The sequence below is a fragment of the Solanum lycopersicum genome, chromosome 3 (assembly GCF_036512215.1).
Source record: "Solanum lycopersicum chromosome 3, SLM_r2.1".
Classification (NCBI taxonomy): domain Eukaryota; kingdom Viridiplantae; phylum Streptophyta; class Magnoliopsida; order Solanales; family Solanaceae; genus Solanum; species Solanum lycopersicum.
In genome coordinates this window covers 43,807,558-43,825,179 of record NC_090802.1, presented here as the reverse complement: position 1 = coordinate 43,825,179, position 17,622 = coordinate 43,807,558, and the positions used below count along the sequence as shown (strand labels likewise).

The 17,622-nt window shown below is 38.2% G+C and overlaps 1 protein-coding gene across 1 annotated transcript; it reads right to left on the bottom strand.

The window, feature by feature from the left end:
- Nucleotides 1-5,906: 5,906 nt before the first annotated feature.
- LOC138347587 (uncharacterized) lies at nucleotides 5,907-6,343 on the bottom strand. Its single transcript, XM_069295885.1, has 2 exons — nucleotides 6,097-6,343; nucleotides 5,907-6,040 (listed from the first exon to the last, which is right to left on the bottom strand). Exons 1-2 carry the CDS (start codon nucleotides 6,341-6,343, stop codon nucleotides 5,907-5,909), a joined length of 381 nt encoding a protein of 126 aa, XP_069151986.1.
- Between the last annotated feature and the right edge of the window lie 11,279 nt (nucleotides 6,344-17,622).

Genomic DNA, 17,622 nt, shown 5'->3' with positions numbered 1-17,622 from the left:
GGGTATCCAACTTTTTCTATGTGTCCTCTGATAGTTATTTACGACAGACCGTCATTAACACGATTGTATGTCCTGCAGAACAGTCATGGTTGTCAGAGACCGTTGTCCTAAGGGTCTTCATTGTTTTCAAAGTGTCCTCTAACGGACATCTATTACGGAACATCGTACCCTCGACGGTCCGTATGGCGCAACCATCATGACGGTGAAAAACTCCTCTCCTAAGGGTCTCCATACTTTTTCTAAGTGGCCCATGACGGACATCGATAATGGACTATCATTATAACGACGGTCTGTCCTGCTTATCTTTCTTAACTGTGAGAGACTTTCCTTCAGGTGTCTCCACATACACATCGTTGAAGTAAGACATGATGGAACCCATGACGGTCTGTCATACTCATGACGAACCATCACTCGGTTCATCGAATTTCACTACTACTACATAGATGTCATTATAGCTTTGCTCTTATATGTATTTTGTGTCATTTGTGATTGTCTTGTTTTCTCTTTCTAGTATTAATATTTATTATTTACATGTACTATCTCTAATGGCAGCGAAACAAGATTGAGTTTACACACATGGGTGTTCAAAGTCTGTCGCCCCATCTGCCCGACTGGTTATAGGCTATGATGATGAGTATTATCCCGAGTATGTGCCCCCAAACAATGCCACTCCAGCATGAGATGCACGTGCAAATAGAGATACGCCCAAATAGGTGGCGTCCGGCGTAGTCACTGCCTCCTAGTTTGATGAGGAGCGCAGACTGACCGGCAAAACTTCTAGGTCAGCTACACAGGAAGAAGGAGTGTATGGTTCCTAAGGAGTTTCGTGGTCAGAGGGAGGCTTTGGGTCCGCAAAAGCCCCGGCACCCGCCATGGCTGCATAGTCAGCCACGTCCGATGAGGCTGATAATCCTGATTCCACTATAGGACCAGCGACTGGGGATCTTGACCCGTATTCCGACCAGCCGAACCGATGGTGTGTCAAGGGGCAATACCAAGTTTATTCAGATGCCATGTTTCTAAATCATAAAGGTGTCATGACACGGACCCTTACACTAGAGAGGGGGCGGTTCCTTATGAGAAGTCTCCCAACAATTCAAGATATCCACAATCTCTTCACCATACACCGGCTAGAGTGGACAACTCGTTCTTTGGGCCGCTACAGTGAGGAGTTGGTCCGAGAGTTTTACGCCTTTTATGTGGCTACTCTCCGATAACATATTGATACGAAGGCTGCCCCCGCTTAATAGACCTCACTTGAGCACGTAAGAGTACGCGGAATACATGTCGACATTAACTTACCATGCATCCGCCGGTATCTGTATAACAAGGATGTTGATTCCAACAAGACCTCTCTAACCGCCGAGTTTGACTAATGGTGGCAAATTGTTAAAGCTGGCCAATTCTTCCGTGAGACATAGCTGAGAGATACCACCAAGAGGTGGATGGCCATGCACTTATCTATTGATGGAGAGGGTGCCGACTGGTTAACGAAGCCGAAGGGAGACATGAGGAAGGCTAACTTGACTTTCACCACTAAGTTTTTATGGTTGATTGTCCGCCACTACCTTTCCCCAACGACTTCTTATAATATAGTTACATGGGATCGCGCAGTTCTGATGGCGGCGATGATAGACAGTTTTGAGTAGGACTTTAATTTTATTCTACAAGTGGTCATGCACGAGAGAGCTCTCATGGTCACCATTACTTACCCTTTTCTGTGCATGATGTTTTACCTATGAAGGTCCGAAGGTGTGCCCATTTGGCACATTGAAAAGCTCAAGACTCCGCTGGCCATTGTTTATATTTGCCTTATCACGAATGAAGCCAATAAGTTGGCTCCACGCAGTGGGCCCCATCCAGAGTTGCCTCCACTTGGTGACAATCTTGCTGATACAGTAGCACATTCTCGAACGGCATCGCAGGCTACTTAAGTGACCACTGACACTACCTAGTCGCGTCTATCCCGGGTAGTTGCACTGCCCCTAGATCCTCTCGCTTAGCCCCTTTCCCTGCTCTGGTCCAGCTTGTTAGGGTCAAGAAATTAAAGACTTAGATGGCCACACTTCTTCATCACATCCAACCTTGGATACACAGGTCTATTGCTAAGGCGGGGGAACACTTGGAGCGTAAAAAAGCATATCACATAGAGTAGAAGATCAGTGAGGTTCATAACCTTTTAGACGCTTTTGAGTTACAGGTGCTGGCATTGTCAGCGTCTCCGGTGGACATGTCTACCTTTCAGGCTTCGGTTGAGAGTCTGCGAGTAGATATTGATATGATCCTAGATTCTAGGGTGCCTTAGTATAAGGCCCCTTCTGCAGAGCCTGCTGAGGACACAGTGTTGGTGGCTTTATTTGCAACTTTTGAGATTCCACCATATCCCCCTCGAGAGCATGCGAAGAGGCGTAGAAGTCGATAGGAGGATGAGTCTAGAGCAAGGAAGAAGGACCTTAATGATATGGAGGCTATGAGGACAACCTCGATTGCTGATGAGGAGGCGCGTCAGATAAGGGTTATATAGTCAGCTTCTGGCGCATCTAGCTCCAAAGATGTAAAGACAGCGGGAGGCACTACTTATATTGTTGTTGCTGATGAGGACACTACTGAGGGTGTCAAGACTACATAGGTAGTGGGTTCTGGGGAACCAGCCTCACTAGCTTGTTGATAGCCGAAGCTTTGCGCACCAGGTAAGTGCTAGGGTGAAGTCTGAGTAGAAAAATTCACAATCCTCTTTTGGGGTTTTATTGACTTTGTTCTTTTCAACAAAGAAATTGATTGTATTTATTGTTTAACCGGCATTGTCTATATCTTGTGTACATAGTATAACTCTCAAGCATGATGGCTAAAACAAGAATGATATCCTGATGTAATGAAAATGATGTGTGGCTAGGCATAATAATTGATAAATGTGTGGCTCTAAGCATGACATAGAGATACACCAATACATGACCCAAATCTAAGACTCGAACTAGGTGTCGGACAATCTGGTAGAGTAATGAGATGTCAAGTGAGTGTTAGGAAAATTTGAATAGTATACTATTTGTACTGAGCTAGAACTTGCCTTGTTAGTCCTACTAAAAGTAAGATATAATAGACAATTAGGAAAGGATCATGGGCCCTTGTTCAATATAGCCAATTTTTAGCTTAAATAAAATTAACAAAAATGAAATTAATCCCTCTTCGATCCAAATAATTTGATTTTAAAGTAGAACTTTATTTTTAACCCTAACAGATCTTTTCTGGGAATAATATGCTGGCCCTGGTCTCTCATTCAACATGTGCACCTCAACTTATGCCAAAAGCATAAGTTGAGGGTGGCTAATGCAGTAAACAACACTTTCGTGAGCTTGACCCAACTTTGGGTATTCTGTACTTTTACTCATGGCAAAGCCATGAGTTGAGGGTGCCTATTATGAGGAATGCCGTTGAAAGTGGGGTTAAAAGAAAAAAGACAGGGAAAGACCAAAAGTAAAGTGACTCAATAACTAGTTTACAGAATAGTGAAATAAAAAAAATATTATAAATACAGGCAAGAAATGAAAAGAGTCACTTACACAAATGAAGAATGAAGGGAAAATAGCAAGGTGAAAGAAAATATGAAATTGGGCGGAATAAAAAGATGAAAAGGTAGGATGCTAAAACGATATGTCAAGGAGGGCAAAGAGTCACTGAAGTATACCTAAATATACAATACCTGACCGCGAGCCTTTGTTACAAGCTAAAAAAGTCCTATCGTGATCCTAGGAGTTGTACGGCGAATTTAAAGTAGTGAAGATAAAGGCAAGCTTATGGCAATATGTATGATTGAGTTGTGAATTTGTTCTTAGAGTGAGTGTTTAAAACTAATCCTTATACTCAAACTGAAATCATTTTGTGAGAAATGAGGATGTTGTTTTGATGTGGGGATACTAGTTGCAATACCAAAAATATTAGCACCTCGGTGAGAAATTTAAATGGATAGGTGTCAGTGCCATGTGAGTCTGTGTCATGGTGTGATTCCACATAATTAAAGCCTAACAGTAATAACATGCATAAACATGATGAAAATGACCGTGATTAATAGCCAAATGATTGCGAAAGCTAAAATATATATACTCTTGTACAAATATTTTGTAGTGAGGCATAGTGTGTCGCTTGAGGACAAACAACCAATTTAAGTTGATGGTGTTGATTTACCGTTGTTTCACGCTATTTTTAATTCTTTTTCTTTAAGTTTAGTGTGTGTAAAAAGCCATTTTGAGTGAAGAAATGCTGAAGAGACCACTTACTGAATTTTTCAAGGTCCGTCAAGCTGGTGACGGTTCGTAGGTGGAATCGTAGTAAATCTGCTGAAGGAAGATGGGGAAGTATGACTTAGTGTTGGATTAAGGAAGTCTACGATGGGCCGTCATAGCCATGACGGTCCATCTTCCTTGTTCATGGCAACGATCAAAGAGTAGTCCTGGTATCCGAATTCCAAGAAATTTAAGTATTATGGAACGCAGACGCTCGATGGACCGTAGTGCTTGGAGCGGTCCGTCATACCTGTCCCTTAAGGGTAATTAAGAAAGAAGCAGAAGAATTTGTGAAGTAAGGGACGACGGAGGCCATGACGGCCATTCGTGACCACGACGGTCCGTCACGAAATCCATCGACTCGGACGCGTTTTGACAGATTTTCTGTAATTACAATCCTTCTTTTATTAGGTTTTTTTAATAAATAGCTCGAAAAACCTCATTTTTGGAGAGTTAGACTCTTTGGAGAGTTAGGCTTTTCGATAGTTGACATTTTGATGGTTAGACTTTTTAATAGTTAGACTTTTGGATAAGTTTTAATTTTCTTTTTCAAGTATTGAAGGATTAATATTACTAATTGATACACTTTTTCTGAAATTGATTGTTGGTGCTTTTGTTGATTAATCAACCGACTTTCTGAATTTTATTCTTTCTCATTAAAGTAAGTGCATGAATTCTTATATTAAATATATGGATAGTGTTATTATGACTATGGGTAACTAATAAACTCCATAACTAGGCTTGTGGGAACCATGGGAGAATAATGAGGTAAAATCTAACTGATATAGCAAGTCTAGAATAGTGTCTTCCATGTATTGATAATTCTTTCGTTTAGAATTCTTTTTAACGGATGGTAAACATTAGAACTCGCCTTAACGCTACTTTTCGGACTAAGGAGGTAGATAATAGAAAAAGAGTTTTCAACATATATTTACTGTATACTATCAAATAGGCTAGTGTTGATTTGTATGAGGTAATCTCTTATTCAAATATCTAATGCAATGCTTAATATGAGGTAAAGGTAATGGTTAGTATAACAACACAGATAGCCGGATCAAGGTGAGAGTGAATTTTTTTGTATTTCGGACCAAGGATTTAGAGATACATAACTTATCTCTTTACCTGCAAGATACTAGGAAAGAATTTTTAAAGTTAGGATTATCAAGTTAGGAACCTGTGGGGTATACTTAAGCCCTACTTACTTTTATTAATTGATTAAGCTCCAAGATATAAATCTCTTAGTTGTTTACTATAATTTAGTTAATTATTTTCATTAATTTAGATATAAAATCCCCCCTTTATTGTCTTTTATTTTATAAGAAAATAATTGACTAAACAATAGTAATAATAGAATAAAATTAAGTCTGAATTATTTTCCTCGTGGGAACGATCCCAACCTCATTAGTTGGGTTCTTTACTCTATACGACCGCGTTAATTATTATTTTAGAAGTAAGTTTAAGAGTATCAATTTCTCCATGAGGGAATAGTTGGGTGACCAAGTAAGGCCCAGTCTATTTGGACTTGAGCATGCACGAAAATAAGCACAACCCTGAATTGAAAAAAAGAACCAAATCCCCAACCATAAAGTCTCGTTTTTTAATTTTTAGGTCATGGTACTTCTTTATCTTTTATTTGTAGAAGGCTGATGTTTCATAAGCTTTTAGGAATAATTCATTGAGTTCATTCAACCCAGTTAACCGTAGTTCTGCAGCTTCATTCCAGTCCTTTTTCAACTTCTTCATAGCCCACATGTCTTTATGCCCTAATTTAACCGGAAGATTACAAGGTTTACCATATACAACTTTGTATGGGACATACCTATGGGAGTCTTATACGCATTCTGGTAGGCCCAAATAGCATCATCAAGCCTTCTTGACCAATCCGTTCTACTAGCATTTACCGTTTTTAATAATATCTGTTTGATCTCTCCATTTGACACTTCAACTTGCCCACTACTTTGAGGATGGTAAGGTGTGGAAACATTATGGAGAACCCTATATTTCTCCAATAATACATTGAGGAATTTGTTGCAAAAGTGGGATCCCCCATCATTAATAATTGACATTCAGTTTTTGAAATCGAGAGAATATATTCTTTTTCAAGAATGTAGTGGCACTCTTCCCTTCATTGTTTGTGAGGGCGATAGCTTCCACCCATTTACATACATAATCAACCGCTACAAAAATATACTTCATTCCTTGATACCTCACAAAAGGACCCATAAAGTAAATACACCAAACATCAATAACTCAATCACAAGAATGGGGTTTAGAGCGAGCTCTTGCTTTCTTGACATGTCGGCATCTCTTTGGCTTCTATCACATGTTTTAGAAAACTCATGAGAATCTTGATGAAGAGTTGTCCAATAGTAACCACATTTTAATATCTTATGAGGGGTTTGAATACCACTATGATGTCCACAAACGGGTAAGGAATGATATGCCTCTAAAACACTTAACATCTCACATTCTGGCACACAACGCCGAATAAGCCCGTCGGCACAGCTCCTATAAAAGTATGGTTCATCCCTAAAGAACTTCTTCACATAGTACATGAACTTTTTTCTTTGATGAAAGGACAAGTCTGATGGAATAATATCACTAGCCAGATAGTTCGTGAAATCTGTGTTCCATGGAATCAAGTCTTGTGAGGCAGCCAATATATGCTCATCGGGGAAAGTATCATCAATATCACTATTATCCCCTAACTCATTCATAGCTTCATCTTCTAGATGGGACCAGTGATCAGCGACTTGATTTTTTGTCCCTTTTATATCCCTCACTTCAAAGTTAAATTCTTGTAGCAGTAATACCCTACGAATCAACCTTATTTTTGCATCCTTCTTTGCCATCAAATATCTCAATGCTGAATAGTCAGTATGCACTATAACTCTAGTACCTAGAAAAAAGGAATGAAATTTTTCAAAAGCAAAGACTACTGCAGGGAGTTCTTGCTGAGTCACTGTGTAGTTCTTTTGGGCTTCATTTAGGGCTTCACTAGAATAGTAAATGGGGTAAAGAATTTTTTTCCTTCTTTGTCCCACTACCACTCCAAGAGAAACCCCATTAGCATCGCACATCACCTCAAATAAAATGTTCCAATCTGGAGAAATAATGATAGATGTAGACACAAATTTTACTTTTAGCTCGCTGAATTCTTTAAAACAAGATTCATCAAAATAAAATTTACAATCTTTTTCTAGCAGTTAGCACAACGGATATGCAATTTTTGAAAAATCATTGATGAATCTCCGGTAAAAACCTGCATGCCCAAGAAAACTTCTCACACCTATTACAGAAATAGGTGGGGGAAGTCTCTATATTACCTCAACTTTAGCTCGATCAACCTCCATGCCCTTTTCTGAAATGCGATGACCCAAACCAATACCTTCTTTCACCATGAAGTGGCATATTTCCTAATTTAGTACTAAATTGCAGTCTTCACATCTCTTAACTACCTCAGATAAATGGTTCAAACACCGCTTAAATGATTCACCAACCACAGAAAAATCGTCCATAAAAACTTCAACAATATCTTGCACCATGTGGGAGAATATCGACATCATACATCTCTGAAATGTGGCGGGTGCATTGCACAATCCAAACGACATTCTCTTGAACGCAAAGGTCCCATATGGATAAGTAAAGGTGTTTTTCTCTTGATCTTCTGGTGCAATAGAAATCCTATTATACCCTGAATAGCCATCAACAAAATAGTACCTAGTGTATCCAACATCTGATTTATGTAGGGCATAGGAAAATTGTCTTTTTTGGTCCATGCATTTAATTTACTATAATCTATACACACCCTCCATCAAGTAACCGATCTCATTCGAACAAGTTCAATTTTCTCATTGGGGACCACAATCATTCCCACTTTCTAAGTTACACACTAAACAGGGTATACCCAACTACTATCGGCGATCGGATAGATTAGTCTGGCATCCAACCATTTAATGATTTCCTTCTTCACGACCTCTTAAATAGGTGGATTTAAGCGTCTCTAGTGGTCAATATACATGGCTTATGATCGGGTATGAGTTTGATTTTATGAGAAAAAAATACCAGGAGGGATCCCAATAATGTCTGCAATAGTCTACCCAATAGCTCTTTTTAACCTTTTTAGCATTTTCACAAAACTCTTAACTTGTTGTTCATTCAGATCTGATGCAATGATTACCGAAAAAGTGTCACCATTTCCTAAGAGTTTATACATGAGATGAGTTGGTAGAGTTGTTAGTTCTAACTTTGGATCCTCCTCTATAGATGGTTTCGCGGGTGGAGACTCGCAATTCTTCATGTCTAACTCAGATTTCTTCGGTTTAAATCGAATATCACCTTGATCAAGAGCCGTAACTAATGACCCATACTCTTCAATGCAATCGTTATCAAAATTTATTATCACTGCAGCTAATGCTTCTAAACCTAGACGTTTTTCTTTTTGTGTCTCAGATGACTCACCAACTTTGTAGGATATAGCAGATACCGATTGGATCTCACCACTCTCCCTCATGGACCTACAAATGTTGAAGGTCATTTCTTCATTGTTCAACCTATATTTTATATGCCCCTTTTCCATATCAACTAAGGCTCTACCCGTATCAAGGTATGGCCTACAATGAATAATAGGCACTTCAAAATCTATTTCACAATCAAGAATAACCAAATCTTCTTGAAATATGAACGACTCCATTTTTACAAGCACATTGTGGAGTATCGCTATAGGCCTTTTTAATTTTTGATCGGCCATCAGTAGCCGCATCGCAGTGGGCTTTGGATCACCCAAACCCAACTTCTTGTAAATTGAGAACGGCATGAGATTTATGTTTTCCCCAAGATCACATATTGCTTTCGCAAAATGTAATAACCCGATTGTACAAGGAATAGTGAACGCACCGGGATCTTCTTTCTTTTGTACCAGAGAACTTGTAGTAATAGCTCTATAATGCTGCATTCTATCATCATCCTCAAAAGTGATTGATCTTTTCATTGTAACCAGATCTTTCATAAACATGGCATAACCGGTCTTTTGTTCTAAAGCTTATACCAAAGGGACATTTATATAAAGTTGCTTCAACATTGTTATAAAACGCCGATATTTTCTATCCTCGATCTTTTTCAGTAATCTTTGACGAAATGGGGGTAGTGGTCTAGGCATGGGAGTTACCTTTTTAGGCACTTCAACATATTTTCCGGTGTTATCTTCTACTTCACCACTAACCTCTACCACTTTATCATTATTTTTTATCACCTTATCCTCATTAGACGGCATAGGTGGGTCAATGGTTTGCTTACCACTGCGAGTAATGATTGCCATCCAGTTTTATTTTTTGGATTTTGGACAGTGTTGCTAGGAAGATTGACCGATTACCGTGTGTTCACAGTCCCAAATAATTGAGCCATTTGTAACTCAAGCTACTTAATCGATATTGCATGTGTATCGACATTCTGCTCAATACCCTCTAAATCACTCCAATACTCTTTAGTGTTCTCATAACTAGAATCGAATCTCCTCATCATTTTATGCAACATATCCTCAACTCGCGCTATACTAGCTCCACCATCCCTAGGAGTAACTTCACGATTTTGAGCAGGAACATAGGGACCATTCCTATCATTTCTCTTACCATAGTTACCCCTGTTGAAGTTGTTGTCGCTGTTGTTATTTCCATCTCTTACAAAATGATCCTCAAGGCTATAGTTACGATAGATCCGACCTTGGTTTCCTTGACCTTGGCGCCTATTCTCCTTATTTGAGCCTTGGGCACTAGGTCAGGAACCCCCCATCAGCTAATTTACTGCATAAGAATCCTCCTCAAAATAACATTCATCATTTGGTGGTGGTGGTTTAGAAAAGTAGTTAAATGCACTTATCTTTTCTACATTCCCGGGTGACATGTTTTAATACCAACCCAATCTCATTTCTTATGAGAGCTATCTCTTGATGAATCACATCTGCGGCTGGGTTGTGTGTGGATTGCACTAGGAAGTTATTTCTGCCAATATCTGACTACCTAGTACTCCAAGGTTTATTATTCTAGGAGATTTTCTCTATCTTTTTAGCAATCTCGGCATAAGGACACTCCCCATAAGAACCACCTTCTATAGTATCCAATACCGATTTATTGTTATCATCCTCTCCTTGATAGAAGTATTCCTTTAGTGACTCATCATCTATGCGGTGATTGGGGACACTTCTCAAATATAAAGTGAATCTATCCCAAGACCTGCTAACTGACTCTCCTGGTTGTGCCACAAAGTTGTTCACTCTATCTTTGTGATTTAGTTTCTTGGAGACCTGATAGTAACGTGATAAGAAAACGTCCCTTAGTAGGTTCCAAGTTAAAATTGAGTTATAAAGGAGATCAGTGAACCAAATAGCAGCCTCTCCCATCATTAAGAGAGGAAATACTCTTAGCCCTATTACATCCAAATCCAAATCAGGCCTCCCTGCCCAACTTTTACTCATTGCGCTTACCTTAGCTATATGGGCATGTGGGTCCTCAGAAGGTAGCCCGGAAAACGAACCTCTAGCAGTGAGCATTTGCATCATACTACTAGTAACCACAATGGTATGGCCTTGTGGTAGAGGAGGCATGAAAAGTGTCGCATAAGATTCTGCAATATTATCATAGCCTCTGTAGTATTCTTGAGGACTTGGAGCAGTATTTTGTCCCCTTTGTTGATCTTCAGTAGGATCACCGGGTAATAACTAACCATGAACATCAACTTGAGCTGGGATATTCTTGTTTGGATCATCATCATTAATAACCATGTTTTGATTCATATTGCATAGTGTACACTCTAATTCGTGATCGTATGGAAACAAGGGTTCTCTTCCCATCCGTTTGTTTGGAATACAAGGAAGTTAGTTCTGCAAGAATTAAAAAAAATAGAAAAGTAAAATTAAGAAAATATTGACTAAACTTTAGTAATAAGATTAAGTTAATCTAAAAGATACTTTCCCGGTCAGCGGCACCCAAATTAGATACGCTCAAAATTACTTCTTAAATAAGAATTCAAGCGGTCTTATCAAGTAAACAACCAAATTAATGACGTTGACATCGTTCCTACGAGGAATATAGTTCAGACATATTTTTATTCTATTATTACTATCATTTAGTCAATTGTTTCCTTAGAAAACAAAAGGCAATAAAGGGGGGGGGGGTTATTTCTAAATTAATGAAAATAATTAACTAAATTAAAGTAAACCACTAGAATATTCAAATGTTGGAGCTTAATCTATTAATAAAAGTAACTAGGCCTTCAGTGTTTCCCATATATTCCTAACTTGATAATTCTAACTATAACAATTCTTTCCAAGTATCTTGCATTTAAAGTGATAAGTTATGTATCTATAAATTCTTGGTCCGGCATATCGAAAATTTCACTCCGTACTTTGGTCCGGCTACGTGTGTTTCACTACTAACCTTTACCTTTACCTCATATTAAGCATTGTATTCGAAATTTGACTATGTTATTACCTCGTACCAATCGACACTAGCCTATTAGATAGTGTACACTAAATCAATGTTGATAATTCTTTTCCAATTATCTACCTCCTTGGTCCGGCAAGTAGCATTATGGCGAATTCTAACGTTGGCCACCCGTTAAAAAGACTTCTAAATGGAAGAATTATCAATACATGCAAGGCACTATTCTAGAATTACTATTTTAGTTAGATTTTACCTCATTATTCACCCATGGTTCCCACAACCCTAGTTATGGAGTTTAGTTACCCATGTTCATAATCACACTATTCATATATTGAACATAAGAATTTATTCAATTACTTTAATGAGAAAGAATAAAATCCAGAAATTCACTTGATTATTCAACGAAAGCACCAACAATCAATTCCAGGAAAAGTATAACAATTGCTGAAATTAATCCTTCTTTACATGAACACGAGAACTAAAAATTATCTAAAAGTCTAACTATAAAAAATTCTCCTATTAAAAAGTCTACTATCAAAAAGTCTAACTAATGAAAAGTCTAACCTCAAAAACGAGGTTTTTCGAACTATTTATAAAAAAATAAATACCTAATAAAAGAAGGATTCTAATTACTGAAAATCTGTCAAAATGCGTCTGGGTCGATGGACCTCGTTATGGACTGTCTTGATCATGACGGGCCGTCATGGTCTACGTCGTCCCATACTTCACAAACTATTCTGTTGCTTTCTTCATCAACCTCAACGAACAGGTATAACGGACTGTTACTATAACAATGATCTATCAAGGGTCTCCATTCCATAATACTTAAACTTCTTGGAATTAAGGTACAGGGACTACTCTCTGATCATCACGATGAAACAGCAGGATGGACCGTCGTGGATATGACAGTCCATCATGGACTTCCGTAATACAACACTAGGTCAGACTTCCCCATCTTACTTCAGTAGCTTCACTACGATGCCACCTACGGACCTTTACAAGCTTCGTAGGCAGTCCCTTCTACATTTCTCACTCAAAAACATCCGTGTTCATTTTTGGACATATTTCCTACAAATAAGGAGAAACTTACATAAAATTCAATGAAAAAAGGCTTTTGGACACACACTATATTTAAGGAAAAATCATTTAAAATACCGTGAAACCACGGTATATCAGCAATTTGTAGCTTGAATCAAGTACTTGGTACCCAAGTTGCACGAGGTACAAGGGTTAAAGTGAACCCCAATGCTAATTCCACCACCTCAAGGATTAGGGTTTCATAGGATGGATCCTCTTACTTTCAACGAGTCTATGGTGTAGGAGGATCCACAAGTGTTCATTGATAATATTTTCAAATTTCTTGATGCGATGGGTTTTCTTCTCAAGAAAATGTGGAAATAGTCGCGTACCAACTCAATGTTGTAGCTCATGTTTTGTATGAGCAATGGAAGGATGAGAGGCCGATTATAAAACGTCAGATTACTTGGGGAGCTTTCAAGAGGACTATCCTTGATAGGTTTTTAACCTTAAAATTAAGGGAGAGAAAAATTCAGGAATTCATCAACCTTCGTCAAGGGGGTGTGAGCATGAAGGAGTATAGTCTCAAGTTCACTTAACTATCAAAGCATGCTTCTACTTTTTCTGATTCTAGTGCAAAGATGAACAAATTGGTCATGGGGATATCCAATTTCTGGTAAATAAATGTAGGTCTGCTATGGTGATTCCTTGCATGAACATGTCTCGTCTCATGGTCCCTGTAGAACAAATTTAGGAGTAAAATATTAAGCAAGTTTGTATAGAGCAAAAGAAGGTGAGAATTGATGAGGATAATTCTTCTAAGACTAGTTTTGAGGATCAAGAAAAACTAAGGTTCAAAAAGAGAACTTCCAATCAAGGCCCTCCTAATAATCCAAGGGTCAACAATAGTAAGGTGTCTACTCCCAACCGCAAATGGTTGAAAGGTGGTAAATCTTATGTTGATAAGCCTTTTTGTGCAAAATGTGATACGAGACATGAGGTTAAGTTCCTAGTGCGCATGGGAAGTTGTTGTGGTTTTGGCTAGAGTGGTCACATGAAGAAATATCAATAAAGGGAAAATAATCAAGCACTATCAAGTACCCCAAATCCGTATGCTGTTAAAAAGAATCACTTTTGTGCTCTCCAATCTCGAGGTAATCAATAGATCTTATTGGATGTGGTTACGGATATGTTACAATTATTTTTCTTTAATGTATATGCCTTTCTTGATCTCTGGTGTAACATTGTCATTTGTAACCTCTCTTGTAGACATGAAATTTGAAATATGAACTGACATATTAAACAAATTTTTTTCTGTTACTACCCCGATGACTGATTCCATGGTGGTTAATAGAGTTTATAAAGGTTGTCCTATTTCATTGCCCAATCGATTTACATTTGTTGACTTGATTGAACTTGACATGATATAGGGAGTAGATTAGTTGCATGATTGATTTTCCTCTGTTGATTGTAGGATGAGTATAATGAGATTTACATTTCCAAATGAATCCATTTTGGAGTGGAAGGGAGGAAACTCAAACTCTAGGGGTAAGATCATCTCATGTCTAAAAGATTGAAAATTAATTTCAAAGGGTTGTTTCTACCACATAGTAAGAGTTAGGGATCTTGAATCCGAGGTCCCTCCCATAGATTCGGTACCTATAGTGAGGGAGTTCCCTGAGGCATTTCCCGATGACATTCCTAGAATTTCTCCGAAATAGGAGATTAACTTCGGCATAGTTTTATTGCCGGATACAGAAACTATTTGAATACCTCATTATCGGATGAACCTGGACGAGTTGATGGAACTAAAAGGTTAGCTCAAAGATTTTCTAAATAAGGGCTTTACTAAACTGAGCATATCTCCATAGGGTGCTCCATATTTTTTGTAAATAAGAAGGATGTGTTTTTCAAAATGAATATCGACTATCGTCAACTAAACAAAGTTACCATAAAGAATAAGTACTCGCTCCCAAGGATTTTTGACTTGTTCATCAACTCCATGGAGCAAGATATATTTTAGACAATGACTTCGGATCAAATTATCCCCAACTTAGAGTCACGGAGGTTTATATTCAAAAAACGACATTCCAAACAAGATATGGTCACTTTTAATTCCTAGTGTGTCTTTTTGTCTAACAGATCCCCCGGAGGAATTGCTGGACCTCATGTATCGAGTTTTTGGGAAGTATCTTGATTTGTTTGTGATTGTCTTTATTGATGACATTTTTATATACTAGAAAGGGGAGGATGATCATATGAGTAATTTGGGGATAGTTCTTCATGTTGTCTAGGATAACCAACTTTTATCTAAATTTAATAAATGTGAATTTTTGTTGAGGTTGGTTGCGTTTCATGGACACATTATATATTGTGAAGGGGTAGAGGTTAATCCGAGGAAGACAGAAGTGGTCAAGAATTAGTCAAGCCTTTTGAATCCTACTGACATCTGAACTTTTTGAGGGTTTTTCCGACAACTATACGAGGTTTTTTGAGGGATTTTCATCCTTTGAATCTCCATTAATTTCTTTGACCAAAAATAAATCCAAGTTCAAATGGTCGGAACCAAGTGAAGAGAGTTTCCAATTGTTGGAATATAAACTCACCTCCACTCCAATATTGACTTTACTAGAGGGTATTGATGGATGTGTGGTTTATTGTGATGCATCCCCACTGGGTCTAGGGTTTGTGCTTATGCAACATGTTAAGGTAAAAGCATATGAATATAGGCAACACAACCCTCAAGAGAAGAATTATCTAACTCATGACCTTGAGCTTGCAACCTTGGTATTTGTATTGAAAATTTGGAGACATTATCTCTATAGAGTACATGTTGATGTATTCACTAATCAAAAGTGTTTACAATATATGTATACTCAAAAATATTTACACCTATGCCAAGGAATATAGTAAGAACTTTTAAAGGACTATGATATGAGTCACCTTTACCATCTCGAAAAAGATTACCTGGTTGCGGATTCCATGAGTAGAGTGTTCATTGGTAGTGCGACTCATGTCGTTGATGATAATAATGAGTTAGTATAAAAGGTTCATTGGTTATATCATTTGGGTGTCCGGCTAGAAGACTCTCCAAAGGTTGGTTTCACGGTTTTCCACAACTCCGAGTCATATTTAGTGATTGGGGTGGAATTCAAGCAACAACTTAATCTTTTGTTGATGGATTTGAAGGAAACGGTCCTTAGTGAAACTAATGAGTCATTCTTTCAAGGAAAAATTAGGGTACTTAGGCACCAAGGAACATTTTGTGTATCGGATTCGTTTGGTTTGAGGTAATTGATCATGGAAAAGGCTCATAACTCACGACAATCCATTCACCTTGCGGCCACAATGATGTACCGCGACTTACAAGAAATTTATTCGTTGAATGGTATAAAGAAGGACAACGAATTTTGTTGCTATGTGTCTTAATTGGCAACAAGTAAAAGCAGAGCATCAATAGTCGGGTGGCTTAACCCAAAATATAGACATTACAACATGGAAGTGGGAGGATATTAACATTGACTTCGTAGTTGTGCTGCCTTATACTCGAAGGCAACATGACTGTATTTGGGTCAGTGTGGATAGATTGACCAAGTTGGCACATTTTGTTTCCATCAAGGTCACTTTTTCGGCAGAAGACTATGCCAAATTATACCTCAAAGATATATTGAAGTTAAATGGAGCTCCTTTATCTATCATTTCTGATAGAGTCCTTCAATTTACCTCTAATTTTTGCAAAGATTTCGAAAGTGGGATTGGTACGAAGGTGAAGCTTAGTTCTGTTTTTCATCCCAAGATGGATGGTCAAGCGGAACACACTATTAATGCTCTTGAAGATAATTTTAGGGCATGTGTCATTGACTTAAAGGGTAATTGGGATGACAAACTACCATTGATACAGTTCTCCTACAACAATAGCTACCATTCAACTATCTCTATGGCACCTTTAGAGGCACATTATGGGATGAAGTGTAGATCCCTTGTTTGTGGTATGAGGTAGGTGAGTATTCTCTACTTCGTACCGATTTGATTTATGAAGCTGTCGAAAAGTTTTGAGTTATCAGGGATATGCTAAAAATGACTCAAAGTCGGAAAAAATCTCATGCCGACAATCAAAAGAGGGACCTTGAAATTGAAGTGGGAGATTGGGTCTATTTGAAAATTTCATCTATGAATGGGGTGATGAGGTTTGAAATTGAAGGGAAACTTAGTCCACAGTACGTGGGGATGTATGAAATTTGAAAAATAGTCTGGAGTGTGGCCTACAAGTTGAAATTGTCTAATGAGTTTCCCGTGATTTACCCAGTATTCCATATTTCCATGCTTAAGAAGTGTATAGGAGGGTCGATTTCCATTGTTCCTCTAGAAGGTTTAGGGGTAAAAGAGGACCTTTCGTAGGAAGTGGTCCCGCTTGAGATCTTTGATCGTCAAGCTAAGAAATTAAGGAATGAAGAGGTTGTCTTTGTAAAAGTTCTATGGAGCAACCACCTTTTTTGGGGAGCTACATGGGTGGCCGAGGCTGACATGAAGTCCCGCTATCCACGCCATTTCACTCTTACTCCGAGCTAAGGTTAAGGCTAGTAATTCATTATATGAGTGTTATGAATAATGTTGAACTTATCATATTTTTCTAATATTTGCACATTATAGTAGAGATTCATGTTTAAGTTGAGTTTTTTGGAAATATGTTTCCTATGGTTAGATTTCATTTGAGTATTGATGTACCGTGGTTTCACAGTACATTCAATGTTTTTTTCTTAAGATTTGTGTGTCTCTAGAGTCTTTTTTTAGTAGTTGTCACATATTTTGAACTTTGCGTTGCAGGAAAGATTTCCAAACCCAAAATACAGAAGGCAGCTGATATTTAGTACAAAGGTGACTCATGAAGACCA

Excerpts from the sequence above, each read along its gene's own strand:
- LOC138347587 (XM_069295885.1), bottom strand. The coding sequence starts at position 6,343 with ATGTCAATTATTAATGATGGGGGATCCCACTTTTGCAACAAATTCCTC. Across the intron at positions 6,041-6,096 it reads TGCGTATAAGACTCCCATAG|GGCATAAAGACATGTGGGCT; the intron begins GTATGTCCCATA and ends CGGTTAAATTAG.